General features: G+C 41.8%; 1 protein-coding gene across 1 annotated transcript; it reads left to right on the top strand.

Moving 5' to 3' along the window:
• Window positions 1-780: 780 nt before the first annotated feature.
• Window positions 781-15,356, top strand: LOC147462056 (uncharacterized). Its single transcript, XM_086509504.1, has 3 exons — window positions 781-1,766; window positions 1,918-2,079; window positions 15,008-15,356. Exons 1-3 carry the CDS (start codon window positions 1,023-1,025, stop codon window positions 15,056-15,058), a joined length of 957 nt encoding a protein of 318 aa, XP_086365630.1. The 5' UTR covers window positions 781-1,022; the 3' UTR covers window positions 15,059-15,356.
• The last annotated feature ends 355 nt before the right edge of the window (window positions 15,357-15,711 follow it).

Here is a 15,711-nt window from a genome sequence, read left to right as displayed (position 1 = left end):
CCAGTGTGACACATGCCTTAGTGTCCAACTCGGCAAGGGATGCACAATGCGGCTTAAAATTGACACCTGTTTTTCTTGTCAAGAGCTATTTTGCCTGTCAAAATAGGTGCTCAAAAAAACCCTCCTGTCATTTGACATGCTAGAATCTCGAAATTGCCTTGTCATTTTTTGTGCTTATACCCTCAAATTTATGTTATGTATGGTTAATTATGTAAGTTGATCGCATATGAAAGAGGGCTTGGAAAATTGCCTCTCAAAAGAAATTTCTAGTATGCCAGTCAATTTTAGGCCACGGCACTGCAACCCCTGCAGCTTTCTCTCTGCCTCCGTGACGCGTCTCGTCTGAACCCATGTGTGAAGGTTTGATGGGTGCCGAAAGGCCAAAAGGGTGGGCCAGCCGTGACTATCACGTTTGTTCTCATTGCCCGAAAGCACAGTCAGAACGCCGGTTACAAGTAGAAGCCCCCGCCCTCGTCTTCCACCGCCTGGTCCAGAATGATTCTGAGCTGATTCGCGGCAGTGTTACAAATGGGCACGTTGTCCAGACTCCACAAGACTTGACGGTCACGGTGTGAGTCGTGACTCGCAGCACAGCTGCGCGTGGGCCATGCCTCGAATGTATTCACCACTCAAAATTTCACTGGCTGTGTCCGTGCAGGTGCTATGATAGCACCTGCACACAATGCACAGCCAGGAAAGAGTTACTCGTGACAGGTGGGGTTATTTTCATGGTTAATTCTCAAAAACCTTTAAAAGCCAAGTTTAGTAATTCTCACGTATTATCACAAAAGATTCACAACCGGGTTACCGCGGAAGAACGAGTCAAGGTCTGACCCCGGGCCCCCGAATGTGTGTGGATCGCCTCTTGAAGGCAGTGCAGATCACTGTGCACTGCGCAGTGCATCCTCTGAGCAGAATACGGCAAGGGCAACGCTTGCACGAGCCAGGTGATCAAGCCCCATGGCCAGTACTGCGCCGGCATAGGGAGTCCTGGGGTTCTGATCAGCGTGGGCGCTGTGGCGATGGCTTGCCGGAGAGAAGCGCAGTGTTTAGGCGCTGCCAATTCCTACGCCTGTTACGTCGACAGCATCACAGAAGCGGTGCAAGAATGCTACTGGAGCGGGGCGCCGGAGCGCAGCGCATCTCGTTACATTGCGCATTCAGGAATTGCAGCTACCGCGCCGACTCATGACAGCTGGCAAGTCGAAGCAGCGGAAGCAGGTCGACAGATGGCAGGTGCTCATGCATTTGCAGGAATGGCAGATCAGAGGGGGAATCATGTGCAACAGGTCATGTTCGTCAATACTCTGCACGTGCATGTGCATCAGCATGGGAGTCCGGGGGTGCTCATTTCTGAAGGTGAGGGCGCACAAGCTGCACTAGGCGGCACTGCGGTACCGGCGCAGGCTGATCAGCAGGTGCACAGCTTCCATACAAACGACCCCGATTTCCAGAATTGTACATTCTCTCCACAGGGCCTGGATTTTGGTAACAAGGTGCTGTCCCGCCGATACAAAGCACAAAAGCATGCGCTTTCTCAGCACAACATGATCATATATACACAATGCGGCAGCACTGCTCAGGTCCTCAGCCACGCACTCACCCTCTACCTCTCCCACAAGCGCGCCAAGCACGCCATTTTCCTGTTTGACTACGCCGGCATCGTGGACGAGCTCTCATCCAGGTGGCCATCCTACATCCACTTCTCCGAAATCGAGTCCTTGATTCAGCAGCTTGGCCCAGGTTACGAGTACCACAGGCGGAAGGTCACCCCCATCTCTCTCTCTCTCTCTCTCTCTCTCTCTCTCTCTCTCTCTCTCTCTCACACACACACACACACTCTCACACACAACCGTGCATACCGCACCCGGATGCTCGGATCTAGTATTTTTACTGGTCTATAATTGCTCTGTGCAGATTAAAAAGGAACGATTTTCGCTGTATTTGTATGTGGTGAAGCGGCTTGGTGACAAATTTTCGGAACAAGGCCATAGAACATGGAATGGGCTTCTCCAATGGGCTGATTCCCTCAAAGGTTCCTCTGTTGACAAAGAACGATCCGATTTATCAAGTGCGCAGGTATATAATCTTTTGATTCTTCTGTGTACTGTTGCTGTCATAATTTGTTTTTAATTCTGTTTCGCTGGCATTTTTGTTCCTAGTAATTAGAGATTACAAGGTGTCTATAGTTTAGGGGAAATAACAAGGTCAAGCTTGGTTCACGTTGGCACTTCAAAAGAAGTAGGGGTGAACCCATTTCTTTCTTTTCTTTTGAGCCACAATCTACAAAGATCCTTTTGCAAGCTTAGTGGATGAAAGCAAAGAGAAAAGGGGTAAGAAAAGTCATTTAACGCTGATCCATGGAGTGTAGGTGTAGGTCTGTTTAATCTTGAAATAGATTTTATTACAAGGTATCTAAGGGAGATGCCTTCAATTTCACAAGTTTGAAGAAAAAGCAAAGGGAGGGTTTTGTGCTTGTGTCGTGGAGGGATGCCTACGTGTAGGAAATGGCCTCTCCCTCTCTCTCTCTCTCTCTCTCTCTCTCTCACACACACACACACACACTCATGTCGCAGACACGTGTGCTTTTAACATGGAACTCACACCTTGAGGGCGGTGAATTACTGTACAAAGAATCAAACGAGGAAAAAAGAAGTCATTTAAGAGTTGAAATTATAAGATCCATTGATAATATAAACAAAAGGAAAATTCAAATGTTCACATGAAAATGTTTATCCGATCAGTAAAATAATAAAATTTTAAATGTCACCCTCAAATGAGAAGACCCATTGACAAGCGAAACAAAATCATAAGAATTCAATTGGTGACAAGGGTAAGAGGTACCCACTAAAAATAGAAAAATTTCAAATAAAAATAGTAAAGTTTCAAATGTTTGCCAACTATGTACTCTAACGTGGAGACTTTGCATATCTACATATAGAGATGTGGTGTATGTCTCCATAAAGAGGTAGTGGAGGTGCATGCAATGTGTCTCATTTTCGGACTACATAAGGATTTAGTAAAGAGTTGCATTTTGGGTGTAATTCTAAACCATTGGATAAAGTTTATGCCACATAGCATAAATTCTTTTTTTTTACTATTTCTTGTGAGACGGTTTGACATTTGTGTAGCTCTCTGTTTAAAGAGCTACATTGAGTAATAGGTCACACACAATCTTTCTCATTCTCTTTCATTTTTTGGCATGCTAAAGGCCTTAGTATCCATATGGATGAAGGTCGTTCAATTTTAATCGTTAAACATGTGTCCCTTAAAAGAGTTTTGAAGAGAAAGAAATCATGTCTTTTTAAACGCTATTTTTCAAAGCTTCATTTTTTTTGGCATGGTGAAAAAGGTTGTAGAGAACAAAAGATTAAGGAGTGTATTGAATAGGAGTTTGATCTATGATGTGAAATATTGATTCAATAATTTTTTTAGTATTTTGATTTTTAAAGTGTTCTTTTAGTTAAGGACTTCACAAAGATTCGTTTTATTAAATTGCTTTATTATTTTTATACTTATATAAAAGTACTAAAATATTCTTTTGTTTTGATTCTTTATTATGTCCTTTTATTTTATTTCTTTTGCATTTTATTTTGGTTTCAAATGACAATGTGCACCTTTCAATAAGTCGAGCCTCTTTAAAAAAATAAATCATTCATGATTATGTATGTATAATGGATAATACAATGTATGTTTTTTCTTAAATTCTTTCTCATCTTAATTTGTTTTCAAATAATAACATGCAATGTGTACCTTTCACTTTATTATTTAAGTGGGGCCTTTCATAATATATAAACCATTTGTGATTATGTATGTATTATGGATAATATAATTTTACATTAAAATACAACAATGTGATTGCAGGTATCCATTTCAACTTACTCTCCATAAATCTCATCGTCTCCTTAACTTAGAAGACCTTCGGGGCCCTCACCTTGTTTTTTCAATTTGTTACAATGCTTCCAAGCGTTTTTACAATCATTACGTTTTATGCTTTTGGAATATATTGTATATGGTCTATCCGTGTTATATAGTATATCCCTACACTACAAGAGGTTGTGTGATCTTGTAACGCTGTTAGCGACGGAAATACACTGGGTTTTTATAACCTCCGGCGTCGCTAAAATCGTCGCTATATGCGTCGCTATAGGCGTCGCTATGAGCGTCGCTATATAGCGACGCCTATAGTGACGCGCATAGCGACGCCTATAGCGACGTTTAAACAGAAGTCTATAGAGACGCTCATAGCGACGCTACAGAGCCATAAATAGCAACGGTTATAGCGACGTCCGAGAGAAATTTTTTTTGGTGACAGGGCATTGAATGCCCTGCCACCCATCAACCATATTGTACTTGATTCACTTTTTAAAAAAAGTACAAGGGTAAATAATAGACCCAAAATAGTCACCCACAAGACGCATTGTTTGCAAAATTGACAAGCGTAAAATTGACAATTGTACACATCATAGGCAAAATGAATTGATTGGCAAATGTAATAATGACAATTGTACAACATCATAGGTATAAAGAATTGATTGGCAAAATGAACTGCGGTGACAAATGTAATAGTATACATGGTTCAAAAAGACGTATAAAATCCATCTCATGATACATAAGCTATGAGAAACCCTAAACTAATGCTATCTAGCTACGGCTAAACTGACGTCGTCTAGTCAGATGTCTCATCGCGTCCAAGCGGCGTACCTGTCGGATTCTGCAAAAAAAGACAATAAGACAGCTTTCAGTAAGTATAAACATATAACGACATGTATAAAACAATACAAAAAATAGAAAAGAGTAAACCCTAATACTAACCATGCCGCCGCGAGAACTGAGAATATCCATCAGGGAGTTTAAGCCCTTCCTGCCTGCGTACTCGCGCTCGTACGGTGTGGGATCACGTCCTGTCATCGACCACTGTCAAAACATACAAAGATTTCATTATGTTAGAATTTAAAAACTCATAAACCCTAAACTATCGAACATAAAGAGCAATGCAAAAACACTTACAAAATCGGCCTCAAATGATGCCCATCCACCGCTCCCCAAGTGGTGCGAGCTCCCTGCCTCTACTCGCGCTCTGGCTGCATCCTTTTGTTGCTTCCACTTGTCGGGATTCTCGCGCGCTGCTTTCTTCGCATTCTTCCAATCTTCTTTCGCCAGCCAATTTGGCCTGTTCCACCCATGCTTGATTGCTTTTTGCACTTCGGAACGCTTGTGTTTGCAGTATTCGCGCATTCGAATCTTCATCAGGTCTTCATTGAAGCATTGATCCCGTGTTGGAACGGGAAACTCATCATGAAGTATGCTGATGACTCTATTTTTTAAATCACTTGGTACTTCACTCCATTTGTTTAGTATGTAGTGTCTAAACAGCTGAGATCAAAGACCACGCATGCGCGAGATCACCTTCTTGCCGTCATCATCCATGATGATGCCGCCGCTGAAGTCGACGGAGTAAGGCAAGCCCTCTGGCCGGTGACGCGTGAACCTGGGTGTCCCGGCAGGGGTCTCTAGCGGCGTGTCGATGGGGGTACGGACGTCAGGTGTCTCCACCGGCGTCTGGGCCCCGAAGCGAGGAGTGTCGAGTGGGGTGGCTCTTGGCGGAGTAGGTAGAGGTGTGTAGCTGCTAGGAACAGTCAGCCGCGCAAAACCTGGCGTAGATGGCGATGTTGTGGCTGGTGTGGGGGCGGGCAAAGAAGGGGAGGGTAAAGAGCCTAGTCGAACACGAGGCGGTGTGGAGGCATCGGCGGCGGAATCCCCACAACAATCGCCACCGCCACCACTAGAGCGCCGGTGTCTAGACGAGTGTGAAGCTCGTCTCGTCGACGCCGAAGCTTCGGAGCGCGCCGAATGCTCCGAAAGAGAGGGAGATGCGGGTGGAGTAGGAACACACGATGATGCGCCAGAGCGATGACGCTCCACGTACCATTGTCTCTGCTGCGGTGACAAAGAAGAAAGAAACTCCTCATCATCCATACCTGCATTAAATACACGAATATTTAAACTTAATATTGAATGAATAGAGTAGACAATGACGCAAAGACCATTAAATACAATGACGTAATGACGCATATAAATACAATGACGCAATGAATTGAGTGATAGAAGAGGCAAGTCGAAAACTCAGAATTTTCCATCAAAAGAAAAGATCAACAGAGCGTTATACACCATGGAAGGTACTTAGAGAGCCAGAGATTTTACAACACGGAGCAAAATTGTTCAAATACAATATTTGTGGCTTTAAGAGATCTCTCTCTCATCCTCGCATAACTCAGCATAACTTCCTATATCTATATAGAGCTCTCCGTTTAAACACATATCCTCTGTTTCATTTTGTAGCTCCTCTGCATGCACCCCATATAGAGTAGTAGCATCTTGATGCTCGTCTGTTGCCACCGCAGCGACTTCTGATTGAGCATCTTCTCTGATCTCCTCCATTGATGCCGTTGTGATTGGCACATGGTAGCCTTCATACGTCCTTGAACTACGAGGGGCTACTTCTATGACGTACCACCAGTTTGATGTAGACTTTGTAGGATGAAATATTACCTGCCAGAGCCACATAACTTACATGAGAGCTTTCAAGCACATAACTTGTAAAAGGGGGATGTTAACTATTTACATATTTACTTGTTCACAATGCTCGGGTAGTACGAAAGTGTCTCTTAGGTCATTCCATTTCTTAGTAGAATCCACCTCAAGAAAACCAGACTCTCCTCTACGCACAGTAGCGTTGCGACCCTCCATGATTATCTTGAACCATTGCACGTCGAACAAGTCAACAAAAAATCCTCTGTAATCGATCCTCAAAATCTCTTGTAGCGTGCCGAAGTAAGTGAGTTCCGCCACCACAGGATCTGCATCAGAGAAATGTCGTCGACTAGACTGTTCAAATTTTGCCATGATTCCACAATCTTGAGTAAAACGCTTTTTGTCGATCTGTTCCACCCTAAAATGTCGACCTTTACACCATGCTGCTGTGTATGACTTATACTACAACGAACAAAGATTATGAGTGGCCGTTCAAACGTTTAGAAATAAAGTCACTAGCTAGTCGTACATTGCAAACTTACCTTGGTCGCGCAACCCCGAGAGTACTCCCACTCTTCCTCAGTCACTTCGTCACCGCATTGTTGTGCGCTTTTCAATTGGTTGTGCAACCATCTTAAGCTCATGAATGTTGGTAGGCTCTCCAGAACCGTCGGATAGTGCATCGGTGGTCGTCTTCCCCGTCTCCACTCGATTCGTGCCCTTTGTCGCTCTTGCTTTGCATCCTCATATTGTGAAATCCACTTTTGCATCACTGGATTGTGAAGCATGCAAAATAGGTTGATTTTAGCTTCTAGATCTTCCGTCATCTTCTTCTCAACACCGAGATTGCACATAACAATCCTAGATATGCGCTCATCATCTATGGTTCGCCATAGCGTGTCCCGAGCTTTATCAAATCCGTCTAGCCACTCTCCAATGTACACTAGGGACTCTGATACCAACCAACCTTCTGCCATGCTACCCTCCTGACGTGCCTTTTGACGCACATATCCCTTGAGCGTTTTCATGAAACGTTCTAAGAAGAACATCCATCTGGAATGAACTGTGCCAGCTATTTCCACCTCATCAACTATGTGAACAAGAAGATGCACCTGAATGGTTAGCATGGTAGTAGGAAAATGTTTCTCAAACATGCACACAAGCTCCGCAGCATTTAGTTTGGCGAATGGTATGGAGTCTACGTTGATCTCCTTTTGTGAGATCCATTGCACCGGCTTTGCAAATTTGTAGATTGTGTTACGGATGTCGAGAGACAAACATCCCTCAATGGCAACCGGTAAAATAAACTGTAAAGTATGTGCAGCAATGATATTAAAGTCCACATTTTATGCAATGATATTAAAGTCCATGGTGCTTTAGGGAGTTTTATCGATCCATCAGACGCTGTTTGCGGCCAATATTGCTCCATACGATCCACATTTCTAAGGTCAACTCTGGCTCCCAAAGTATCTTTCTTGCCGGTCAGATGGTCCCATAGTAGATTACCCACATTCTTGAATATGTGCATTGGATCGAGCAAGTGACTGATCATGAGTCGGGGCCAGTATGGTAACTCGTACCATAGAGATAGTCTCTTCATCCCTGGAGGCAATCCGTCATCGCACATCTCCTTCTGCTCTAACCATGCTTGTGCAGACATCCTTGGTGGCTCTCTTCCCGAAAGGCCGTCGCGTAACACATGGTTCTCTGGAAGATACGCTTGATGACCTTCGTAGATTTGCTTCTTCAGTGAGGGCGCCCTACGTGCATTCAGTCTAGGTCCACATGTGACACATGCTCTGTATCCGCTTGTTTGAAGCCCTGCATGTATACACATGATAATAGATCAACTATGGGAAAAAACAAGATTTACAGTGTCTGAGTGAGGAGTGTCAATAGATCACCTGAGCATTCTGTTAGCCCGGGATAGTCATGCATGGTCCACATTAGAATGCCTCTGATCAAAGCATTCCGTCGTCCTGTGTGTCGGCTCATATCCACCACCTCTATGCCAATCCACAATTGTTGTAGCTCTTCCAATAGTGGACGAAGATACACATCCATATTCTCCACTTTATATCGCCCTGGCACAATCAAGCTTAGCCATAGGTGCCCCTTCTTCGTAGTCAACCACGGGGGAATGTTGTAGTTGACGATGACAACGGGCCATACACTGTAAGATGTTGATCTTTGACCAAATGGATTTACGCCATCCATAGCCAGGCCTAAGCGCAAATTTCGAGCTTCCCTGGCAAAATCCGACCATGTTCCATCTATATGTTTCCAGGCTGCGCAATCTGCAGGAATTCGTAGCACACCATCCGAAGATTTCTTCTCCTCATGCCATGATGCTAGGGCGGCCATGGACTTACATTCGAAGAAATGCTTGATGCGAGGAAGCAGAGGAAAATGTCGCAAAACCTTTTGTGGAATTTTTGTCCCGTGGAGATCTACTTGATATCTTTCGGAATCACATTTCGGACACTTCTCCATGTCTATGTGTTCCCCTCTGAAAAGAATGCAGTCATTAGGACAAGCGTGGATAGAATTGTAATCCATCCCCAAGTTTCGCAAAATCTTTCTTTCTTCATCTCGGGAATCTGGCATCACATTGTCAGCTGGTAGTATGTGCTCTTTAAGCAATCTACACAACATAAAAATACGATACAGTCGTGTGAAAATCTATCAGATCATTATACATTTAGAGTTTTATTAAAGTAAACTAATTGTAATAGATCACCTGAAAAACGCTGTGACGCTAGTGTCACTCCATCCAAACTTTGCCTGCATGTTGAGAAGAACAAGGAGTTCTTTCAATCTAGACATACGTGCTCCATTATACAATGGCGTATCGGCTTCACTTTTCATATCATCATAGATAAGCCTTTCTGAATCCATGATCGTCTCGATCATTTCGTCAATCTCGGGCTCAAACATTGCCTCATTGGGAATGTGCTCTGCATGATCATCCCCCGAGCTGTCAGAGGCTACATCTTGTGGCCTCACATATGCTGCTTGACCAAAGCGCCTGCGAACACGTCTATTGGGTTGCAAGATTGCTGCTTCTTGGCCAACGTCAGAGTCCGACGAGTTATAATTGGCAACAACTCGATCTATAATAGATGGATCAAACTCGCCAAATTCGCGAACGTGCTGCAAAGAAACACGTCTTGTCCGTCGCACAGCATGCTTGCATTGATTACAAGGACATAAGACCCTCGTGGAGAGATAGGTGTTTCGGTTGGACGGTCCCACATCCTCGTCACTACTCATAATGAGGATAAAAATCTTATAACCTGGACAACAAATTTAATATTCTATTGGCATTCTTCGTCTTATCTCTCTCTCTCTCTCTACCTCACATTCTCTAGTCATGTCCAATCCCCGCACACCTCGGTCTAGAGGTGCACGGAGATCAGAACCACCGGGTTATAATCTCGTCTTTATTGGTCAATACCTATATTTGTGGGTACAATAAATCTACAGACCCACGTCTACATGATACTGCATGTAGTGGACAAAACCCCTTTGCCTCTTCTCTAGCTGTAGCACTTCACAGCATCTTAACATCTTTTCACAGTAGATCTTTTCACTGTTCGTCTAACTCTAAACCCTAAACCATAAGTAATTCTTGCGTGGACTCGATCTAACGTAAATAAGCGTAAATCTAAATAAACGTAAATCTAACTAAAAATAAACCTAAATCTAATTTAACGTAAGTCTACATCTAACCTAATCTTTAACGTCTTTTGGGATAGTTTCCTACGACGTTAAAACTCTCTTCTTCTTGTGTGTGTGTGTGTGTGTGTGTGGGTAAACCTAAATAAACCTAAGTCTAATCTAATATAACATAAATCTAAATCTAACGTAAATTATGTTATATTAAAAACAAAGAACTAAACTAACAGGGATTATAAGAACCTTAAAACTTATTTTTCACATAACTCGGCAAGAGTTGGCATTCTCATCACTAAAGATGTGAGAGTTAACTTCCGGCGGTGACGCTGCCTCATCTCCATCCACATCTGACGACAGCAATTGGCCCTTTGGACCGTTCTTGCTCTTGTTACTAACTTTGAAGTTGCTGTTGAATGACTAGAGGTTGTCTAAATGGTCATTGTCGGGGATGTAGTGACTCTTGCTGCCCTGAAGATCCACCTTCTTCCCTATCTTTTGAAGACATTTCACTAGTACTTTTGGATCGACGGAGCTCACCATGAGTGAAGGCAGCAATACCCTATATTCCATTGAGGGCTTTCTTCACCCGCTTCATGCAGGCATTGCAGTCTATGGAAACCTAAATCTAATCTAATATAACGTAAATCTAAATCTAGCGTAAATAAACATAAATCTAACTAAAAATAAACATAAATCTAATTTAACTTAAATAAACTTAAATCTAATTTAACGTAAGTCTACATCTAACCTAATCTTTAACGTCTTTTAGGATAATTTCCTACGACGTTATAACTCTCTTCTTCTTGTGTGTGTGCGCGTGTGTGGATGTGTGTGCCAATAAAAAGAGATAAATGGTATAACCTTTCTATCACCCATGCCAAGTATGATAGATTGGTTATGCCATTTCCCTCTTGAATAATAGGTCTTGAGTTCAACTCCTCGTCGGCTAGATCTTTAGGTCTTTTAATTTTAATTAGTTTCCTACAACGTTAAATTAGTTTCTCTCTCTTTCTCTCTCAATGTGTGTACGTTTTTTTGTTTATGCATGTTTTCTCTCTCTTTTCCTCTCTCAATGTGTGCGTTTTTTGTTTATGCATGTTCTCTCTCTCTTTTCCTCTCTCAATGTGTGCGTTTTTTGTTTATGCATGCTCTCTCTCTCTCTCTCTCTTTTCCTCTCTCAATGTGTGTGTGCATTCTTTGTTTATGTATGTGTGTGTGCGTTTTTGTTTATATTTGTACTCTCTCTCTCTCTCTCTCTCTCTCTCTCTCTCTCTCAAAAACACTATATGTGTGTGTGTGTGTGTGTGAGAGAGAGAGAGAGAGAGAGGGAGAGAGAAAGAGGGGAAGGGAACATGAGAGTGAGGAGAGGGAAGGAGCATACCTGGCTCTCCTTCCTCTCCTCGTGTGTGTGTGTGTGTGTGGAGAAGAAAGAGAGAGAGAGAGAGAGAGAGGGAGAGTGTTACCTGCTCTTGCTTGAGGGCGCCGAAAAACTCAGATCTCAGATCTGAGTTTTTAGGCGCTCTCTGTTATTTTTTTAACCCAGTCGACGTCGCTATGAACGTCGCTATGAGCGTCGTAAATTTACTTGTAAATTTGCGACGCTCATAGCAACGCTGAGAAAAAAAATTTTGAGCATCGCTGTGTGAGCGTCGCTAATATGAATAGCCTCTTGTAGTGCTAGTTTGTGGTGTATCTCTTGGCTCCTTCTATGAGCAAATAGTTGTACGTTTTTTTGTTCTCTTCTAATTCAATTCTTGCTTTAATTTGGTGAAAAAACATAATATTTTATTATGATAACAAATCATGTAAAATATTAGTATCAGTTTCTTGTTTTCTCTCTTGCAAAAAGCCTCCTATTATTGAAATTCCTCTAATTAGCCTTATGTAGGCCATAGTGATCTCTCACTTTGTTTTTTTAAAGTTTAATGTTCTTGGAGGGTTTACTTTACAAAATCCTCCATATCACGTGCCATCATAGTTTTATAAAAAACCCACATTGTGGATTGCAATTAAGCTATTTTCTTTTAATAAAATTATTACTTCTTTTTAAAATTGAATGAAAATATGAGAGAAAATATGTAACTTATTTAAACTATAATATACCTTTTTGTCGAACACACATGAAATACTTACATACCACAAAGTTTTTCTCCAACAAAAAAAAACAATTATAAAATTTAAGGGGATAGATAAGGAGCGGCACATCTTGACTACACATCTTGTCACAGAAACCTCCTTTTTATAAACATATATTTTCATGTGCTACAAATGCTCGAAGAGAAAACCCATCGATCTTCTTTTGGAATTTAGGATCAGATGGAGGGAAGGGGCTAGAGCTAGATCAGATGGAGGGAAAGGGGTGGAACTAGGTTTGCTTGACTGTCTCTTGCTATGGTTGTACGATACAAGGACAAATGTGTGTTGCTTTGGCTACCTTGGTGCTCTTTCTTCTAGGACAACCATTTATGAGGATTTGATCAAAAAATAAATTAATTAACATGATCTAAGGTTTAAACTTGAGAGGAAATAAGAAAAATCTACTATGGAACTATTTTAATGTGCTGCAATAGCATGGAAAGAAAACCAATCGTTATTCTTTTGGAATTTGACGCACGGGGGTGGAGCTCTGTTTGTTTGTTGTCTCTTGTTGGGATAGCAGGATGGAAGGACAAATGGGTGTGACTTTGGCTGGCTTGATGCTCGTTTTGCTAGGTCGATCCTTTACTAGGATTTCATCAAAGAATAAACCTGATCTAAGGTTTCAAGTTGGATAAGGTAAGCAGCAAGATGCAAAGGTGGGAATATTTATTTCTCCCCTTCATGACCAGAGTGAAAGTTATCAATTTGCTTATGCTCCCATGCATAGCCTTCAATAGTCCACTGCTTAAGTAGAATTCTTGAAACCAATAAAATTACTTTTATGAAAAAACAACACCAAAGACTCGACGCTCTAGCAGTCGGCTAGATAGGAATCCATTGTGAGACCAGTAGAGCAAGGTGGTATCAGGATCCTTAACCCTAGTACTAATGCAGAGGCCCAGTGTGCAAGGTATGTGATAGCAATCACGAAGCAAAACCAGGTATGGGCTATTATGACAAAGTACATGATGGAAAACGCTAAATGGTGCTCTCAAGGTGGCCAATCTACGAAGGACATGGAAGATAGGTCTTTTCAAGAGGAATTTGTGCATTGGTGGCAAACTGTTTAGTATGGAGCTTGATTTACCCTTGTAATTTTCTGTGGTAAAAGCGCACATTTGAAAGGCCCCCATTATGAGAAGAAGCCATCGTGCGTGAAGGAAAATCACTCACCGGAAACCAAAATTTTCACGGATAAGAATTAGGGGCAACTTTAGAATATTTTTTCGTTGGAATATTATGGCCGGACGGCGGCCGGAAAGTGGTTGGAAAACAACCGGTCGGTTGGCCGGTGGCCTGTACTCAATGGCCGGTGGCCGGTGGTTAGAAGTCAATGGTCGGTGGCCGGTGGCCGAATTCAAAAGCGGACTTGTCTTCTCAAGGGCGGCCACACATGGGCGGATTGGAGGGTCTGATTTGGACTTATTCGCACACAAGGGCGGCTACACATGGCTGCCTCTCATAAGAGAGGGCAGCCCTTTTGGCCTATAAAAGGAGGCCATTTCTACACACATTTCATAGTGTGAAGTTGATGCAACAAGGTGAGTGTGAGGTGGTGAGAGTGAAGCAAGGCGGGAGCTCTATCAAGGGTTTAATCCCTTTGTAAACTACTACTTCTTTTGAAGTGCTAAAGCCATTGAGTGGCTGCTTTCCCGCGGACGTAGCCCACATTGGGTGAACCACGTATATCGTGTGTACTCTCTCTCTCTCTCTCTCTCTCTCTCTCTCTCTCTCTCTCTCTCTCTCTCTACTCTATAATCTCTTGTGTGTGAAATCTATCTCTCTCCATTAAGTAATCTACTCAAAAATCTATTTAGCTACATCTTATTTCCTAACACAAACCGTTTCGAAGTTATGCACTTTTAATTTGTACTCAAATTGTCAGATATTGTTTCTTCAGTAATATCTGGAAGACCAAGAACTCTCGTGTTTTTTTTTGTGATCTCTATGTGGCTAACTTCTTAGAGACTGTACAAGAAAGCAAGGAGACTATTTCTATGGTAAGTAAAAGGCATAACTTGGATGATTGGCGTAGGGTGACCCTCACCATCCAATCGAGCCCTGCTTGATAAAGTTTGCAATGGTAGGTACTTGTAACTAAGCTCGGATGTAACCCTATGTCCCTCAAGGCTCGGCATGAGCTTGAGGCTGATTTGTATATCTATTGGTGACTTTATAATCCAATCACTCACAGTTGTGAGTTTTGAAAAAAAAAAAGGAAATGAGAAGACCCCTGGAAATGGAAAGTCAAGAGACTTTTTGTGCCCATATATAAAGAGATGTTCGACTATACATTGATACATATACGTTTTTCTTTTGCTTATTTAGCATTTAACGTTTCCTTCTCTTTGGAGCGTGTCCTTGCACTATATAGGTGGCAAACATATTTTTTTTAAAAGCCATTATATATTAATATCGTATTAAAGTCAAAACATTTACAAATCTAGCCATGCCCACACCGGGCCATGGAATCCAAATCACAATTTGTAAGTTTTGCCTCCCGAAAAAAATAATAATGAGTAATCATATAATCATATACAATGAAATGGAGGATGTTCTAGAACCTAATCAACAAGTGGCATTAGTATTGAGCCTAGGGCAAAATGTGCACTTTGTTCAAGTAAGAATTTTACAAGGATCTTTTTATACTGTGCAGGTCGTTGCTCAAGTGGCCGGGATTGGTTTATCTCTTGTAGGGGTTCTTTAATGAGAACAACTTGCAAGGAGGATCACAAGGATGAGAAGACATTTGATAAAGGGGCTGGTGTCTAGCTAGATGCTCATGCTTTTGGACAATTCACCAAATAAGTGACCATATTACAGCGATTGATGATATAAAGCCATGTATGCATCCTTGGAGGCATCTATGTTTTTGAGGATGCTTCCCTTGAATGCTTTTATTAGTTCCAACCATGTCCAAATACTACTCTATATCATGTATATACAATCACTACATTTTTTTCTTTATAAAAGTTCAATAGAATCTTTACACCGTTACTTCAAAAGTGGTAGCAACGCTCACACTGAGCACCATGTCTAGGGATTACTCTCATTAAACTTTAATTTTAAAGGTCAAATTTTGGACAATGTAGTTATAAATCCTAGTAAATATATAACAGTTTTCTTTCATAAATACGAGTTTTCTACTAATTTATTAATAAAAGATAAATCAACAAGAAAATGGTTTTATTAAAAAGTCATTTACGATTTAGAAGGAGACACGACACGAATATTGTGCACACGGTGAGCTTGGCAAGGAAGATAGGATTGCTAATGTTCCATTCCCATGGTGAAAAAACAAGTGATTAAATCACAAGACCTGCCTCTTAAATAAGTGATAAATTGTGTTGCTAATTTTGA

Source organism: Adiantum capillus-veneris, chromosome 3 (assembly GCF_014529385.1).
Source record: "Adiantum capillus-veneris isolate H3 chromosome 3, ASM1452938v2, whole genome shotgun sequence".
Lineage (NCBI taxonomy): Eukaryota > Viridiplantae > Streptophyta > Polypodiopsida > Polypodiales > Pteridaceae > Adiantum > Adiantum capillus-veneris.
The sequence above is the reverse complement of the archived record's forward strand: the minus strand, read 5'-3'. Positions and strand labels throughout refer to the sequence as shown.

Coding starts and splice junctions, on each gene's coding strand:
- LOC147462056 (XM_086509504.1), top strand. CDS start 1,023: ATGGCTTGCCGGAGAGAAGCGCAGTGTTTAGGCGCTGCCAATTCCTAC. Junction 1,767..1,917: donor ACGAGTACCACAGGCGGAAG/GTCACCCCCATC, acceptor TGCTCTGTGCAG/ATTAAAAAGGAACGATTTTC. Junction 2,080..15,007: donor CCGATTTATCAAGTGCGCAG/GTATATAATCTT, acceptor TATACTGTGCAG/GTCGTTGCTCAAGTGGCCGG.